We start from the raw sequence: 15533 nt of genomic DNA, 5'->3' as shown, positions 1-15533 counted from the left end.
CCATCCAATAGGAGGCATAAACACAAAGAATGTGCAGATTCATCCAAATACTGTCCCGAAGGAGTGTTATTCCACAAAACAAACTCCAGCCTCTAGGCGGAACCAGCACAAAAAGAAACAAAAAAGGCGTTCAGTTTCCTCGGACAGTCAAGTTACTCAGTGAGTCAGGCCCACTCGGCTGCATCACACAATGACTTACTCTTTCCATTGACTTTATGAAGGACATCACTTGCTGTGGGCATGTAAATTTTTGGCCAGGAACATCAGTGCAAAAGCGACCTTCTGTTGATGTAATAGTTTCTTGCATTCCTTGAATCGATCACGTTTATCTCTTGTCAAATTCGCAAAGTCTGGGAACAAGAAAATGCTGTGGTTCTTCCAAGAAAGCCTTCCTTTAATCCTTGCCTCGCATAACATAAGATCTTTATCGGATGATCTCAGAAATTTGGCCAGAACTGATCGGGGCCCATCTTCCTCAGCGGATCTCCGAGCCAGAACTCGGAGAACAGATTTCCAGTTTATGGCCTGTTATGTCGAGCAGACTCAGGAAGAGCTCATCTAGGAATTTCATCATATCTCGGCCTTCTTCGTTCTCAGGAATTCCAACAATTCGGATGTTGTTTCCAAACATGCTCCAAGTCCATCTTGGTCGCTAGCAGGTTAGCAGCTAAATCCCTCTCCGATGACTCCAGATAATCAATCCGTTTCTCGACATCCCCCACTCTTGTAACCAGCTCAGAGAATTTCGTCTCCATGGCAGTGATCGATCGACGTATTACAGCAAGATCCTCCAAGTCAGCAATGACCTTTGCCAGCATTGTGGACATGCTCGACAGTTGACGCTGAATCTCTCCCACCGCACCATCCAAACTGAGTCCCCGGTCTGCGGCCCTGTGAGGGGTATCAGCTTGAGTGCGTAAGTGTCTTTTAATGTCTCCAGAGCCCGAGGATTTTGAATTCTTTGACATATTGTCTGTAGAACAGTTATGGAACAGGTTGTATCGAATCTCACCGGTTTATGACACAAAAAGTATTAAAAACTAGAAAAGTGCACAGAGCTCACCATTTACATGTCTGACCCTCGCATGGCACCACACGACTCCCATGCCATGGTTTAAATTGTTTTATTTCTTGTATTTAATTATTTGTATTGGTTTCCATTACAGATATGGTCCCTAATGGTATCCACCAGAAATAACTTGCCACCAACAGAAGCCAACACATTACCAATGGAGAACCATTATAGTTTCCATTAAAACCAATACAACTCCCATTATGTCACATTTATTTGTTTTGTTCATGTTTTGTGCTCATGTCTTTTATTTTGAAAGTTTATTCCTGTTTCTTTGCCATGTCATGTGATCTGTTCCCTCATGTGATCCTCTCTTGTTCCATGTGTTTTGTTCTCACTGGTTTGTGTTCATGAGTCTTGTTATCTTGTTATCAGTTCTGTTAAGTCATTGGTTCATGTTTCATTGTCTGATTATTAGTTCAGTCTTGTGATTGGTTGTCTTGTTTACTTGTTCCCCATGTCTGTGTATTTAGCCCTGATGTTTGCCATTTGTTCAGTGTCAGGTATTATTTGGTGTAATGTTGGCCAAGCCAGGCCAAGCCAGGCCAAGCCAAGCCAAGCCAAGCCTTATGTTTGTTTTGTGTAATGTAGTAAGTCTAGTCAAGTTCATGTTTATGTTTTGTTTGTTATGTTTTGGATTCACATTTGCACTTTGTAAATAAACTGCACTTGGGTTCTTCACATCATCATCGGCTTCGTCTGCCTGTCATTGCCAGCAACGTTACACATAAGCGTTAAAACCATTTGAATTTCTGAGAGGGTTTGTATTGTTTTCAGCAGGCGAGTACTCGATGCGTAACACTGAGTAGCCATGAACGCCCTCATAGGTACATCTGCAAGTGTCCATCTCAACAAAATAAGCTTAGCAGACATACAGTATGCATTTAAAATGTACAGTCTCATTTTCTCTTCATGGAATATGGGCCAGAAATATTGATGACATCATCATCTGCTGATCTAACCCTAACACATCTAGTCATAGCACATAGCAAATCATGCTTGTTTTGGGGCTGTGATGTACATTTAAGGCTGTTGTCTATTAAAAAGTCTCTTTGCTTCATCCCGCCACAACTTCCTGTTTTAGTAGGAAATGTGTCAACACGAGGGAAATTGTGTTCGTGGGGATTTGAACCACTGTATTCTTAGAAAGCTGTTGATTCTTTGACAATAATTGACAATGAAAAAACATTCCCAGATATGTGACAGTTTGAGTTTGAAGTCAGATAGAAATGTAAAGGTTGTGTTTCTTACAGCTGTCCACCAGGTGCCAGGATTCTCCAGACCGCAGTTATCACTGTACTCCAGACAACATGAGTCTGGCACACGCGTGGCATTATACACCTGAAACCAGTCGGTGTGATTGGTCACGCCACAGCAGCGAAACTACAACACAAAGACATTATGAACTGATGAACACAGATTAACATGTATGTGAATGTAAAAGTACTTGTGTATATACTGTATACATATATGTGGGTGTTTCATCAACTTCAGGCACTTTTAGCATTGTGAACTTCTAGGAAGGAAAGTTTTCATTTCAATTTATCTACTAACAATGCCCAACAGTGCATGTACATGCATCACAAGAGATTTTTGCCATTGGAATTTTAGTGATTTAACTTGAATTGGAGCTCATTAAAAGTAAATGTGTCCTTGGGAATCAAGTGTGAACATTTTCCTGCAATGTCGGTGTGGGAGATTTGGTCATTGGACATGGATATTGTTAACCTAATGCAGTATGTGATACTAACATGCAAATGAATGAAGTGTAAGCACAATACAGCTGTACTGTAAACAACCCAGGCCACATGACATTAATAGAGTTTAAGCCAGTTCACCTCTAAAACATCAGATAAACCCAATTCCAACCCATAATACTCTCTGTCCTTCCTTCAACTTTACTATAATGCAGTAACGGAAGTCTACATGCAGTCTTGATCCTGGTGTACTCCTTGAGGTCTTAAGAACATACATCAGTTTGTACGATACTCCAGGCGTTAGTGAGACCGATGTTGCCTTCAGTGCCGAAGAGCTGCAGACCTTTCTTTAGGTCACTCTGAGCGTACAGATCGATCTGCAACACATGAGGAGATCAACATCAGTGATGAGGACTGTCTGTAAAGATGACATTCATTCTTGACTATAATATCCTGAAGCACAAATGCTCAGTTTATGGAGCGCTGTCTTTCATGTGTATTGCACTGTAAAGATGTGAATACAAGGCTTTGGTGGCAAACTTGACATTGTAACAGTGTTGATACAAAAATGTATCCTTTAAATATGCACCATGAGTTTCAAAAGCCTTTAAAGAGCTCTTGTGGTAGAGACTGAAGTAGACTGTTTTGAAGGATCTTCCACGAGATCTGAATCAGTTTTATATCCAACCCTAAAATACCCCCATCCATAAATGAATCAGTACAGGACATTGTTGTTCTGGACCCTGCAAAAATGAGTTACAGTTACTGTTTTCTTGAACATTACATTTCATGTACATAGATAAGTAGATTCAGTACATGTACTCTCAATATGAAGTGTATGGATTCCTTGAAAGAAAATTCTGTTGCAAAGATTCAGCAACATCCCATATAAATGAAGCACAAGTACACAACTGCCTATTCACCTTATTCAGCCCCACCCCTTTTCCGTACTCCGCTCTTCCGAATTTTGTTATCTAATTTCTGGTTTGTATTGAAGCGTCGAAGAAGAGTCGATCTAAATGGATTATGTGTGGGAGCACAAAGTATTTTCCCCCTTAGAGCTGATGGTGTGAGTCTACAGCACCCCTTTACTACGTGAAAATGCGAAACACCCACGGAGGTAGATTAGACCTGCAGATCACATTCGTACAGCTAATTGTTATACATGTAATTCTGCTTAATTTTTAGGCAGACATTTTCAACAGTGACAGCTCGTATTATTACACATGCAAGTTCAACATTAAAGAAAATTACAATTGTACTTTTTAAAATTAATTTGTCACCCAACATTTTTAGGTGCTTAAATGTGATTAAAATAGTTGTAAACAGAATATAAAATAAAACATACATTTTCACATGTGTATGTATGTGTGTGTGTGTGTGTGTGTGCGTATATATAAATATAGTTGCACCCTCCCCCTGTCCCGGTTTAACACTCAAAAAATATGCTTACCTTAACTATAACACAATGGGTGAATGACACGAGAAGATGGTCAGAGGTGTTGTACGTGATATTTTTAATGACTTTGTGTTGTCTCTTGGAGTTTCAGAGGCATATCAGTATGTCCACAGCTTGAAGGTAGTATCATGTGTATTTATGAATTAAGATGAGATTTTAAAATCTCCCTGCTCTGCTTCCAGTTCTTATGGCATCCTCTGAACACTTTAAAATACTCATGATAGCTTATGACAACTCTATAACCTGTAAATCCACTTCGCTAGCTAATAACACTTTGACATAAACACCATAGATGTCTATATAGATCCGCTAAAACGGAAGTTCCGAGACAAAATTTTCTAAATGGCTGCACGCTAAATTCTCATAAGGTGAATAGCTGCCTATTAACTCATTAAACACCAGCAGAATGAACTCCTGTAGAAATCAGTTGTAAAACCATTCTCATTTACAGTAATTCTATGCAACAGTTTCTGTAAGAAAAGGTTTATGGAAGCTTTACACAGACATGTGGTTTGTAAATGGGGGTGATTGAGTGTAAACTATGAACACATGAGCTGCTGTTGAGTTTATGAATGAACAAAGCTGCACTCGTGTGAACACATTACTGCTGGCCAAGACAAACATGGGTGAGCACAGCACAGTGGAGGAAAACCAATTACAGTGCTCATCTGACAGACACTGTGCTGGAGTCTGAAGAAGAGCATCAGAGAGGATCCATAATGAACTCCAGCAGCAGCAGCATTATTTCTCCTCCTGCCTCCGCTGAGTCTGACCATATCCACATCTGAGGATGCATACTTCCTTACCACACAGTATGCAAAAAGCAAGCATGTCAGATGTATTCCTGATCGGCCTACTACATCTGCTGAGACACTGTACTATCCCATAATGTCACAAGAACAGAAGAGATGTCATATTCAGAACACCAGAGTTCGGCGGCTCTTTATACCAAGAAAGTTGTTCCATGTGGTTAAACTGTACTTTAACTGCACTCAAGTAAATTATTACAGTTGCTGTTAGTAGGCCAAACATGGGGGTCACAGGACACTGCCCATGTTCCTGGATGTAGTAGGATACAATTGGGCTCAAGGCAACCCTTAAAGGTCCTATGGAATTCTGTACAAACTCTTGAAAGTATGGGAAGTCAGACACAGCTCTTTTAAATAAAGTTGAACTGTGTTTGTCACAGTCATTGTCACTCATGTTTCCTCACATCACAAACTCTCATTGAAAATGAATGATGTTTAGTCTGTCTGTTGTCAGATCTCACCATGTTCTACCTCTGGATGATTATGATGATCAGTTTCAGGCTTTCTCTGCTCAGATTCTCCTGTATGTACCTGAGCATGTGTTATACTCACGAATACTTTGACCAATGATCCCTTCATGATTTTTCATCAATATTTCTGAGCTGAGAATAACTATATAAATGATATTCACTACAGAAATTTCCATTACTTCTTAAGATTTTTATTTCCATTACTTTTCCAGTCCTGGAAATCACGGTTTTAAAATTTCCTAAAACTTCCAGGTTTCCCCATGACCATGTATTCTCTATTCTGGTCCTAATTATATTAAACTTAAAACGAACCGTGTCATTGTGGCCACTTTCACATAAATATGTGATTGATTCTTCCATAATGTTTCAAATAAAGAAATGAGCCAGGCCAATTCAACTGTGGCATGCGGTCGAAATCCGGCCCGTTAGAAATTGCCAGTCCTTGATAATGTTGGCTTAGCAGTTATTTCTCCCCGTTTCTCCAAAACTGCTTTCCTTATGGTGAAAACATTTCAGGTAGAGCACGAGCCAATAGCATTCGGAACTTTTCAGAGCTTTTCCTATGTCTTGGTAAAAGCCCAGCACTTGACAAAATATAAGACCTGCATAAACAGTAGTGATGTTTAAACTCTATTTATAAAGTGTCTTCGTACATTTGTAAACATGCTAATTTAATTTGTGTTGCTTTTAAAGGCTGACTTTAGGGCGTATCATTGGTTTAACCCGCTGAAGGAATACACCCTTCACTGAATGAGTCGAGTCAGTCATTTGAGTCTGAATGAGATAAGACATCTTGCTCGTGAACAAATTAAATGAATCTGTCATCTTGTTCGTGAACAAGGATCTGCTGTTCAACTGAACTAGAGGAGGAGCTGCATGTCATTCGTTCAGTTCGTCAATCTAGTTCAATAAGAAAAGGGGTCTGATGAATTTTGAATAAAAGTGAGTGATGACCTTTTTTGAGTGATGATCTAGACTAAATCTAGACTAAAAAAACGTGGTGATCGAGCATTTGTAGTTGCTGGACCGAAACTATGGAATAGTCTGCCTCTACATATTAGATTAGCTCCCTCAATTTCAACCTTCAAGTCTACTCTAAATACATATTTATTCTCTTTGGCTTTCAATACTCTTTAATTATTGTGACCTGTTTTATCTTCATATTACTGTATTTTTATCTACTTTGTTTGTATGTTTTATTTTCCTGTAATAACCATTTTACCTTGCACAGCACTTTGGTCAACTATGGTTGTTTTTAAATGTGCTTTATAAATAAATATTGATATTGATATTGACCACACATTATAATGACATACGAACATAATTTAAACTATTTAATTATTTTTAGGCTAGTATTGTTGTCCTTTTTTTGTATAGCTTGATAAACAGTGCTCAGCAGTTCGCAGTATGATAGATATGTTTAGTTGGCAATTGTGAAGAAACTCTTTTGATGCTTTAACACTCTACAGTGCTAAAGTCCCTTGGTAGAATTGTAGACACGCAAATTTAAAAAAATGATAATTAGACTCGTTCCAGACGTGAATGACCCTGTGCTTTTGGTTCCATGCAATTTAGTCGTTCAAAACGTAAAAGATGGTAATTTGTCACCATCTACTGGCGCAAAGGCATAATTTGCAGAAATGGTCAATGAACGAATCTGAACTAATCTTTTTGGTGAATGGATTCTAAAGACTTGAGTCACTGAGATGAATAAAAATCATAATCAATAGTGTTTTGATACTCTTTTGGTTGGAAAATGTCTTTACCTGCAGTAGTTGTTCACAAGCTGCACACATGAACTTTTTAAAGACATTCTTTATCATTGGCGAACGATAGGACACATTTGCAGGTTTGATTTACATTGTAGATAAATATCTACTACAAACAGTGTTCTCTTTTTTTTGAAGTATTCAGTTACCATTGCTGATGAGTGAGAAACCACTCCAACCGATTCAGTGCGCATAGGAACAGTCTGTTTCAGACTGAATCAAGAACCGATTCAGACCATTTTGCTATTATGTGTGACAAATTCATGTAAAGAACCAACTCAAATGAGTGATTCATTTGTGAATCAGACCTCTTTAGTTCTGATTCAAAACTTCAGACTGTAAACATCGGTTACACGGCTTGTGGTGTTGTAGCTTTTATCAACACTACCCCACTACCTAATCATTACAATAGCTTTGCTACTCTAAAGCTACTTGATTTAAAAACTAGTGAAACTACCACCTCGCTACTGAAGAATGTATTTAAATTAAAAGTGTCATTATTTGTAGTGAAGCTACTGCCCATCACTGGCAATATTCACTAATTGTTCAGATCTGAAACATTTAAAACACTCCTGTGAGATGGCTGTCAAATGTTCATGGAACATCACGCTCCTTCTCTCATTAGCCTCTTGAGATCTCCAGTATGAGTAATAAATGAGGGGTTTGTGTCTTTTCTGCACTTTCGTCATCAGTCAGCCAAACAGAACGTCATTAATTAATTATTCAGTACCACAAACAGTGGTGGAAATCCAAAGTCTTCCCTGGATGTCAAGTCGAGTTCATACTGCTGATAAATGCTTCTCCTCGCAGTTCTTCAAACAGTAATCAGGTCTGTTCATGAGGGGTCATTCCCAGTGCTGTCATTTCAACAGTAAATAGCATAGCGGAAGGGTTTTTAACACCTCCTACCAGTGCTCATGACCGGCTGCAAACCAAGAGCTGCTGCATCTCAAACACACATTTTCTGCATGCTCTTGTTTATATCAGCCAGAAAAACCACTTCATTATCCCATGCGATCCCTCCACCAATATTGACTACAGCTATAATGTCCACAATGTTCTCACTTCTGTCCTCCAACAGAAGTCATATAGTAATAAAATCATAAATAATAAATATGAGGATGTAACGGAGAGTGTATGAAGAGGTCACTGTAATAACAGTTTCACCCATGGAGCATTTCAACCCATCTGTGCAGAATACTGCAGGGAATAATGTATACAATAACACCATTGACACCTTATGTTGTCAGTTTGTCAATGTAATCGCTCCTTTCAGATCAAGACCTTATAAAGTATATTTTCATCATAGTGCTATTTTGCTTTGTGTTATATTGTAGCAATGACCTGAAACTATGAAACTGTGAACTACAATATGGAAATGAGCTTTGGAAGAAGCTCATTACACTGTGTTGCCATATGTGCTATGAGGAGAACAGCCAGGAAGAGGGAGGAAGGCTTTGGCTTTGATGCAAGAACACTCGCCTAGCGAGAGTGCAACACTTAAGATATCAAAATTATTTCATACTGATACAGAAGCCAGCAGTGTCCTTACACAAGCTTTTGAAGTCAGTGTCTGGAAGTAGTAGTGACGCTACTAACCAAACTACATGTTTCTGTAGCATGACAGTAGTTCAGCTTACTGTAATTTCACAATGGTGTAACTTTTCAAGTAACAAGCTTCCTTTTCCAGCGAGTAACACTTCATTTGTCACATTATACTGTGAACGCAGTAATGGAGTCAAGGGAGTAATCAAACACACTCAACTGAACCATCCTCTCTCTCTCAAGTAGCGCTGGGAAAACTGAACCATTTAAGTGAATCAGTTCTTAAAGACATAAAAGTTTCTTAAAATAAATGATTCCCTCATATTACCATTGGGAACAACTATTATAGTGAGTCATTAGGTTATTGTAGGTTAATGTATATGAACTAGTTCACATAAATGATTCAGTGATTCACTTGAGTGCCCTGCGGCCTTAAAGGGACTTATTTTTTTAAGCAAAATTCCTGCTGCACTATAGTAATATTGTCATAGCCATGACTGTAGTAACCATGATTTTGTGGAGGAAACCACGATATTGATCTAATTAACCACGGTTTAACTATAGTACTACTGTAGTAACCATGACGGTAGCAACCATGGTTAAGTTTGTGTGTGCTATGGTTTTACTACAAATATCATAGTTAAACTATGGTTACTGTGGAAAATTCAAGGCACATTTTCGTAATGGAATATACTGTATAACTAGCAGGTGATATTATTGAACTCTAAATAATATCATCCGATCGTTATATATCTAAAAAATACTGTCTCTTTAAATAGCTTCAGAGTAGTTTGCTATGTTTTGTTAGTTACTTGTAGTGTAGCTAACTGTTTTTGTTTTTTTCCAAAGAGTAGCTCAACTGTAGTTTAACTACTTTAAAGGTTCGCAGTCATTTTTTCTTAATTTAAAATGTTTTACTTCTAAAGAAATTAATAGTAATTTTGAAACATATGTATAAAATCATGACCGCTCATGTGAGGTGAAGAGTTCAGTCATATCAGTTAGCTTATAAAAGCTGTTTTATTCTACATTGGGCAGGGGCGCCTCATGGGGTCAGCCATGTTAGCATCAGGTCTAGCAGCCATTTCACCCTGTGGCTCAAGAACAGTTGCCCACTGAAGCTAAGCAGGGTTGAGCCTGGCCAGTACCTGGATGGGAGACCTCCTGGGGAAAAACTAAGGTTGCTGCTGGTAGAGGTGTTAGGGAGGCCAGCAGAGGGTGCTCACCCAGCAGTCTGTGTGGGTCCTAATCCCCCAGTATAGTGACGGGGACACTATACTTACTGTAAAAAAGCTCTGTCCTTTGTATGAGACTTTAAACTGAGGTCCTGACTCTCATTGGTCAATAAAAATCCCAGGGCACTTCTTGTAAAATAGTAGGGGTGTAACTCAGGTGTGCTGGCCAAATTCCCCCATTGGCCCTTCTCAATCATGGCCTCCTAATAAAATAATAAATCGGCTCTATATCTCTACTCTATCCTCACCACCAATAGCTAGTGTGTAATGAATGTACTGGTGTATTATGGCTGCCATCGCATCATCCAGGTGGATGTTGCACACTGGTGGAGGTTGAGGAGAGTCCCCTGTTCACTGTGTAAAGCACTTTGAGTGTAGTGTCTGAAAAAGCTATATATAAATGCAACATTCATTCATTCATTCATCACATGACCAGCTGAATACTACTTGCTTAATCTCAGTAACTGCCCTGTTATTGGACATTTTCATTCATGGATTAAACTACTGGGGTTGAATGATGCAGCATCCAGGCAACTAGGTGTCAATGAAGGCACTTTGACAAACGTACAAAAATTACTGAGTGCACCTTTAAGTTATGAGTTGCTTGTAGATTCGGGAGCTACAATTTTAAGGAAGCGTTGTGTGTCATCTGTGAACTCAGGTGCTCAGTTCATCTCCAACTGTCCTTCCATGATGAAAGAGCACATACTGTATGTCTCATCACTTTTACTAATGGCCTCTCCATTCCACTCAGTCTCCAGGAATATTGTAAAAGATTTATTCACATGCAGTCTACAGATGATTCTAACCCTCTTCCTGAATACAAGCATTATCTATTGTGAGGAGCATGTACTGTACTACATCTCGCTCACTTGCATTGCTCCCACTGTCACAGGAAGCAGGTGAAGATCTTAAAATTAATGAACAGCGTAGTCCAGCATTTACAGAAGCCTTTTAATGTTTATTGCAAGATTTTTTTTATTTCTATAAGCTGTTATTTCTGTATCTGTCTCTGCTTAGATCTCAATAAAATGAATCTCTACAAGCCTATGCACTGTTTCTTAGTGTAGATGATCTGCATTTCTAAATTGAATTAAAGAGAAAATATTGAGCAAACCAAATGGTCTAATCTATAGGGGCAACAGGGTTCAATGTTCCTGTAGTTCACCTCTCCTGACCTGCAGGGACAGTTTGTTCTCACAGTCTTTGACCTTTATCCCTCACTGATGTTTCTCCTTGTTTCATCAATCAGCAGACCTTCTGAAGAAGAGCTTGAGAAATCCAAATATCTTCCCTGGATGTCAAGTCGAGTTCATTTGTTCAAAGCTCAATTCTGTGATGTTTGCAGACAAACCATGACTCATCTGAGAGGCTGATGGGACTCATCACACATTACATGCCAAGAAACTCACAGGTAAGATGCCGATGTGAGCACAGACCTTTCCTATCTTGACACTTTTTTTAAAAAAAAACTTCATGCTGAGGTATGCTGTTGTTGTTGTGGATGGCAGATTGAATTGTGGTGATTGATTCCAATGTAGGGATGGGTGGCTGTGGTGTTATGTAGTTTATCCCTTTGTTAAGACTTTTATGTCCAGCTGGGAAAGTCTGACATGTTCTTTACACATTTATCTCTGATGTTGTTTGATGTTTTTACCTTCAGGTTTGCTTGTCTGTTGTGTTGAGGCAGTTGATTTGGCCTTGCAGTCTGATAATTTATTAATAACCATGTGTTGTACTGGACAAGTTGTGTTCTTTTGATACATTTCTATAAATTACCGGCTAATGTATTTCCAGCTAAATCAGGAAAGAGAGGGTGTGACATAATTTCGAACAGAATCTGGCCAAATAGAAAATTCGTGCCAGATGCTAAACACTTTCATACTGCCGTTGATCCATGTCATCGGTGGTGTGACCTGGAGCTCGTGATCAGTCAACATGAACACACTGAAGCACGGAGTTGCCACACTTTTATACACCCATCTTTGCAGTATTATGGATGTCTTAGTTTCATGGTCTTGGATTGTGGATTCTTAAGAAAAAAATGAATCATAAAATACAATAGCAGTGGGTAACCGGTGCATATTATGGCCACGTGTTAGCACATTAGAGTCATGATGTAAAATGTAAAGATGACAAATTATATATTATCTACTGCATATATATTACATTAAATCATCATCAAGTGGTTAAAACAGCATCTTTTACTGACCTCATGTGAATTCTACTCATAAAATGAGGCATGTAGTCATTGATAACATGTTAACATGTTGAACATGAACATGTTAACGTGTCTGAATGGTGGCAAACATTGTACTGTTGCTGGACTGAACTGAACTTTTGCTGGTGTTTGAATCCTCTCCATACTTTAGGGTGTTCTCCCCAAAACAACTGAGAGTTTTCGTACATCCAGATCACTGTGCAATATGTGCAAAATTCTTACATTCACAACTGGACTTTATTTCTCATTGTTTGAGGATATTTTGCATGTGATGAGAATATCCTGACAGACAGACAGATGGACAGAAAGACAGCTGCACATACCTGATCTTGATAAGTGAGGAAGAGAATGATGAAAATAATCTCCAGTAATAAAATGAGCAGCAACAGGATGAAGAACTGCAGGAACACAAGCAGAAGAGTCCAGTGAGAGTGTGATCAGTCAGCAGGGATATTTCATGAGCTTCTGACTGAGAACTAGACTGCCCTGCAAAGGCAAAACACATTAACTACACATTTTGTGTACATTGAGTTATGAGTGAAATGGTGTCTCAGACTCCTGAGACTGACGGGTTTGGCTCAACTTTGCTTAGATTCAGAGAAAACAGAGTGACACTATTTTATAACCCATATTCAGCTAGACGATCTAAAAAAAACTTTAAAGACGTTTACTGTGTTGCAAGAGCATCTCTGGGATTTACCCACAATGGTTGTTTGCATCATATTCATTTGTCTTTTCCAAGGACAGTCTTGACATGTCAATGATCTTGATGACTTTGATGTGTGGAAATCAAACTTATCAACTCTTTAACAGATCAGCTAGAATTCCTCTTTCTGTCTATCTGTAAAGCTACTGTGAGTTTTATGTTTGTCTTTTGTTTTGTCGTGTATTTTAATTTGTAGTTTTCTCTTTCATTTAGTTTCCTGTTGGTGTGTTTAATCTGTCTTATTCTCATGATCTGTGTGTGTGTGTGTGTGTGTGTGTGTGTGTGTGTGTGTGTGTGTGTGTGTGTTCTCTTTTTTGCTCTAGTCCTGGTCAGGTCTTGTGTTTAGTTGGCTGTAAAGTGCCTGAGTTCTTGGTGTTCTTGTTTTTTTGTGTCCATGTCCTTGGACTCTTGTAGTTTTTAATTATTTAAATAAAGCTGCATTTAGATGATCTACCTTTACTCAGACCATTTTACATGAACAGAGGCTGACAGAAACTATAAGCAGGCAGTATGAATCTAGCAATGGAGATGTGCACGCTGCATGGATATACTCCACTAACATACTCTCTGCAATGAACAGAAAAACGCTGATGCAGGGCACCATATTACTGACCCAGTAAATACACTTTAAACAACTTTCCTGAAGGACTAGTTGACGAATAAAATTGAGCTGTCATATAGCCCTGAAGGCCTTTCCAGATGATTTGTGACGGGCCTTTAACACACCACTCAAGGCCAGCATCAAGTGCCACTTTTAATAAAAGCACTGCAGAGAACACTGTGTAATGATCTTTATCATTAGGCTGCTTTAGTTAAGTCTGCCGGAACCAGAAACATTTATCATGCTCTATAACTCTGCAAAAAGTTTAATGGCATCAACGCTAATGTTATTCTATATGTTTCCCTGTCTCAATTTCGGGATTCATATCCTGAGGTTACCAGAGCCAGCCAGATCCACCTCCGTTCCTGCTTGGTGTCGGAATCCACTGCTATGTGTCTCTGAGTGATGAAGAATAAACACTGCAGGTGCCAGCCAGACATCGCTTCAGTCTATTACAATGGACTTCAGGGGATGAACTGATGCCAACTTCAACCATAAGACATGGGATACTTCACATGCCACTGCCTTGACTTCACTGAAATGACCTGCCGGTTGAACTGCGATGCACCTCACTGATCTCTGCCTGCATCACCTTGGTCTAATGATGGAATACACACTTAAAATGGAATACACAGACATTCAATTATTTGCCAACAAAAGCCTTTATTGGCCAACTAACAAAGGACAATGCATCTATGTGAACTTCAAAGACATAAATCATTAATTTTACAGTTCATACAAAATCTTTGTTTAAACACTGGCCCTTAACACTTACTTAGTTTACTCATTTTAAACCATGATTTGCACTATACATAAGTAATATTGGCATTATATTCATGATGTTAGCCAGAGGGGAACTGGCCTCCACCTTGGTTTCTCCCAAGGTTATTTTTCTCCATTAACCAACATCTTATGGAGTTTTTAATTCCTTGCCACAGTCGCCTTTGGCTTGCTCACTGGGGTTATAAATACAATTATGATTTACTTATTTATTTATTTTTAGACACAATTTACAATCATATTGTTATCAAACTGCACAATGATGACTCTAAGACATTACAGATATTACAACTTCATTTTCTGTTAAAACATGATTTTCTGAAAAGCTGCTTTGAAACAACGTGTGTTGTAAAAAGTGCTATACAAATAAAAATGGCTTAACTTGACTTTAAATCAACAGTTTTATTTTTATATACTTTTTAAATTAAATTACTTAATTCGCAGTGCTTCATGGCACTGTAGTTCATGGAGCTTCAAGAACCAAGAAGACTAAAAAAGTAAGCAGGCACTGTTGCGCTCTATTACCATACACAAGTTCCAACATTTTTGCACTTTTCATGCAATCATTCTTAATAAATCACCCACAATTTGCACACAAAGTGAACATGCAATTTGTTCGATTGCACAAATAAATTAGTAGCCTACCCTTTATTTGGGATCTTAGTGTAGATTGTTATTCATAGTGCAATGTCTGTGTAGCCCATATGGAAGCTTTGATACATTTAATATATTTTTAAATTGTTAAATTCATTTTTAAAGACACGTTTAAATTCTTCAGAAGCCTGTATTTATTGTGAAATGTTTGTCATGTAAATCTGTCTTATCAAATCATATCAAATCACTTTTATTGTCACAGCCATATACACAAGTGCAATGGTGTGTGAAATTCTTGGGTGCAGTTCCATTCAACATAGCAGTAGCGACAGTGATGAGACATATACCAATTTACAATAACATCAAATTAACATAACACAATTTAAAGTCTAATATACGCCTGTCTTATAACATCTTATAACGTGGCTACTGCAGACACTGCACAGTAAATACCAAATACTACTACATATTTCTTTGAAAAATAGTATGTGAAACTGTATGAAACAATAGTTGTGTTGAACAGTACTCTACATTGTCACATGACCTCATTACTTTGCATATTTAATTCAGTGTGT

At 38.4% G+C, this 15533-nt stretch overlaps 1 protein-coding gene across 10 annotated transcripts in view; it reads right to left on the bottom strand.

Annotated features, from left to right (window-relative positions):
* tspan4a (tetraspanin 4a) overlaps positions 1–15533 on the bottom strand; it is a 214022-nt gene that overhangs the window by 112683 nt on the left and 85806 nt on the right. For 9 of the 10 annotated variants that reach the window (XR_007893261.1, XR_007893262.1, XR_007893263.1 and 6 more), the window contains 3 exons: positions 12601–12675; positions 3045–3146; positions 2324–2455 (listed from right to left, as the gene is read on the bottom strand). Coding sequence is in view for 5 of the 10 variants with exons in the window: in XM_051657341.1 (XP_051513301.1) it covers positions 2324–2455; positions 3045–3146; positions 12601–12675 (309 nt within the window). In the remaining 5 variants the exon portion in view is untranslated. The remainder of the gene's footprint in view (positions 1–2323; positions 2456–3044; positions 3147–12600; positions 12676–15533) is intronic. The other variant, XM_051657339.1, reaches the window with a different exon arrangement.

This window comes from Myxocyprinus asiaticus, chromosome 26 (assembly GCF_019703515.2).
Source record: "Myxocyprinus asiaticus isolate MX2 ecotype Aquarium Trade chromosome 26, UBuf_Myxa_2, whole genome shotgun sequence".
NCBI classification, from domain to species: domain Eukaryota; kingdom Metazoa; phylum Chordata; class Actinopteri; order Cypriniformes; family Catostomidae; genus Myxocyprinus; species Myxocyprinus asiaticus.
Note: the sequence above shows the minus strand (reverse complement) of the source record. Positions and strands in the feature narration are given on the sequence as shown.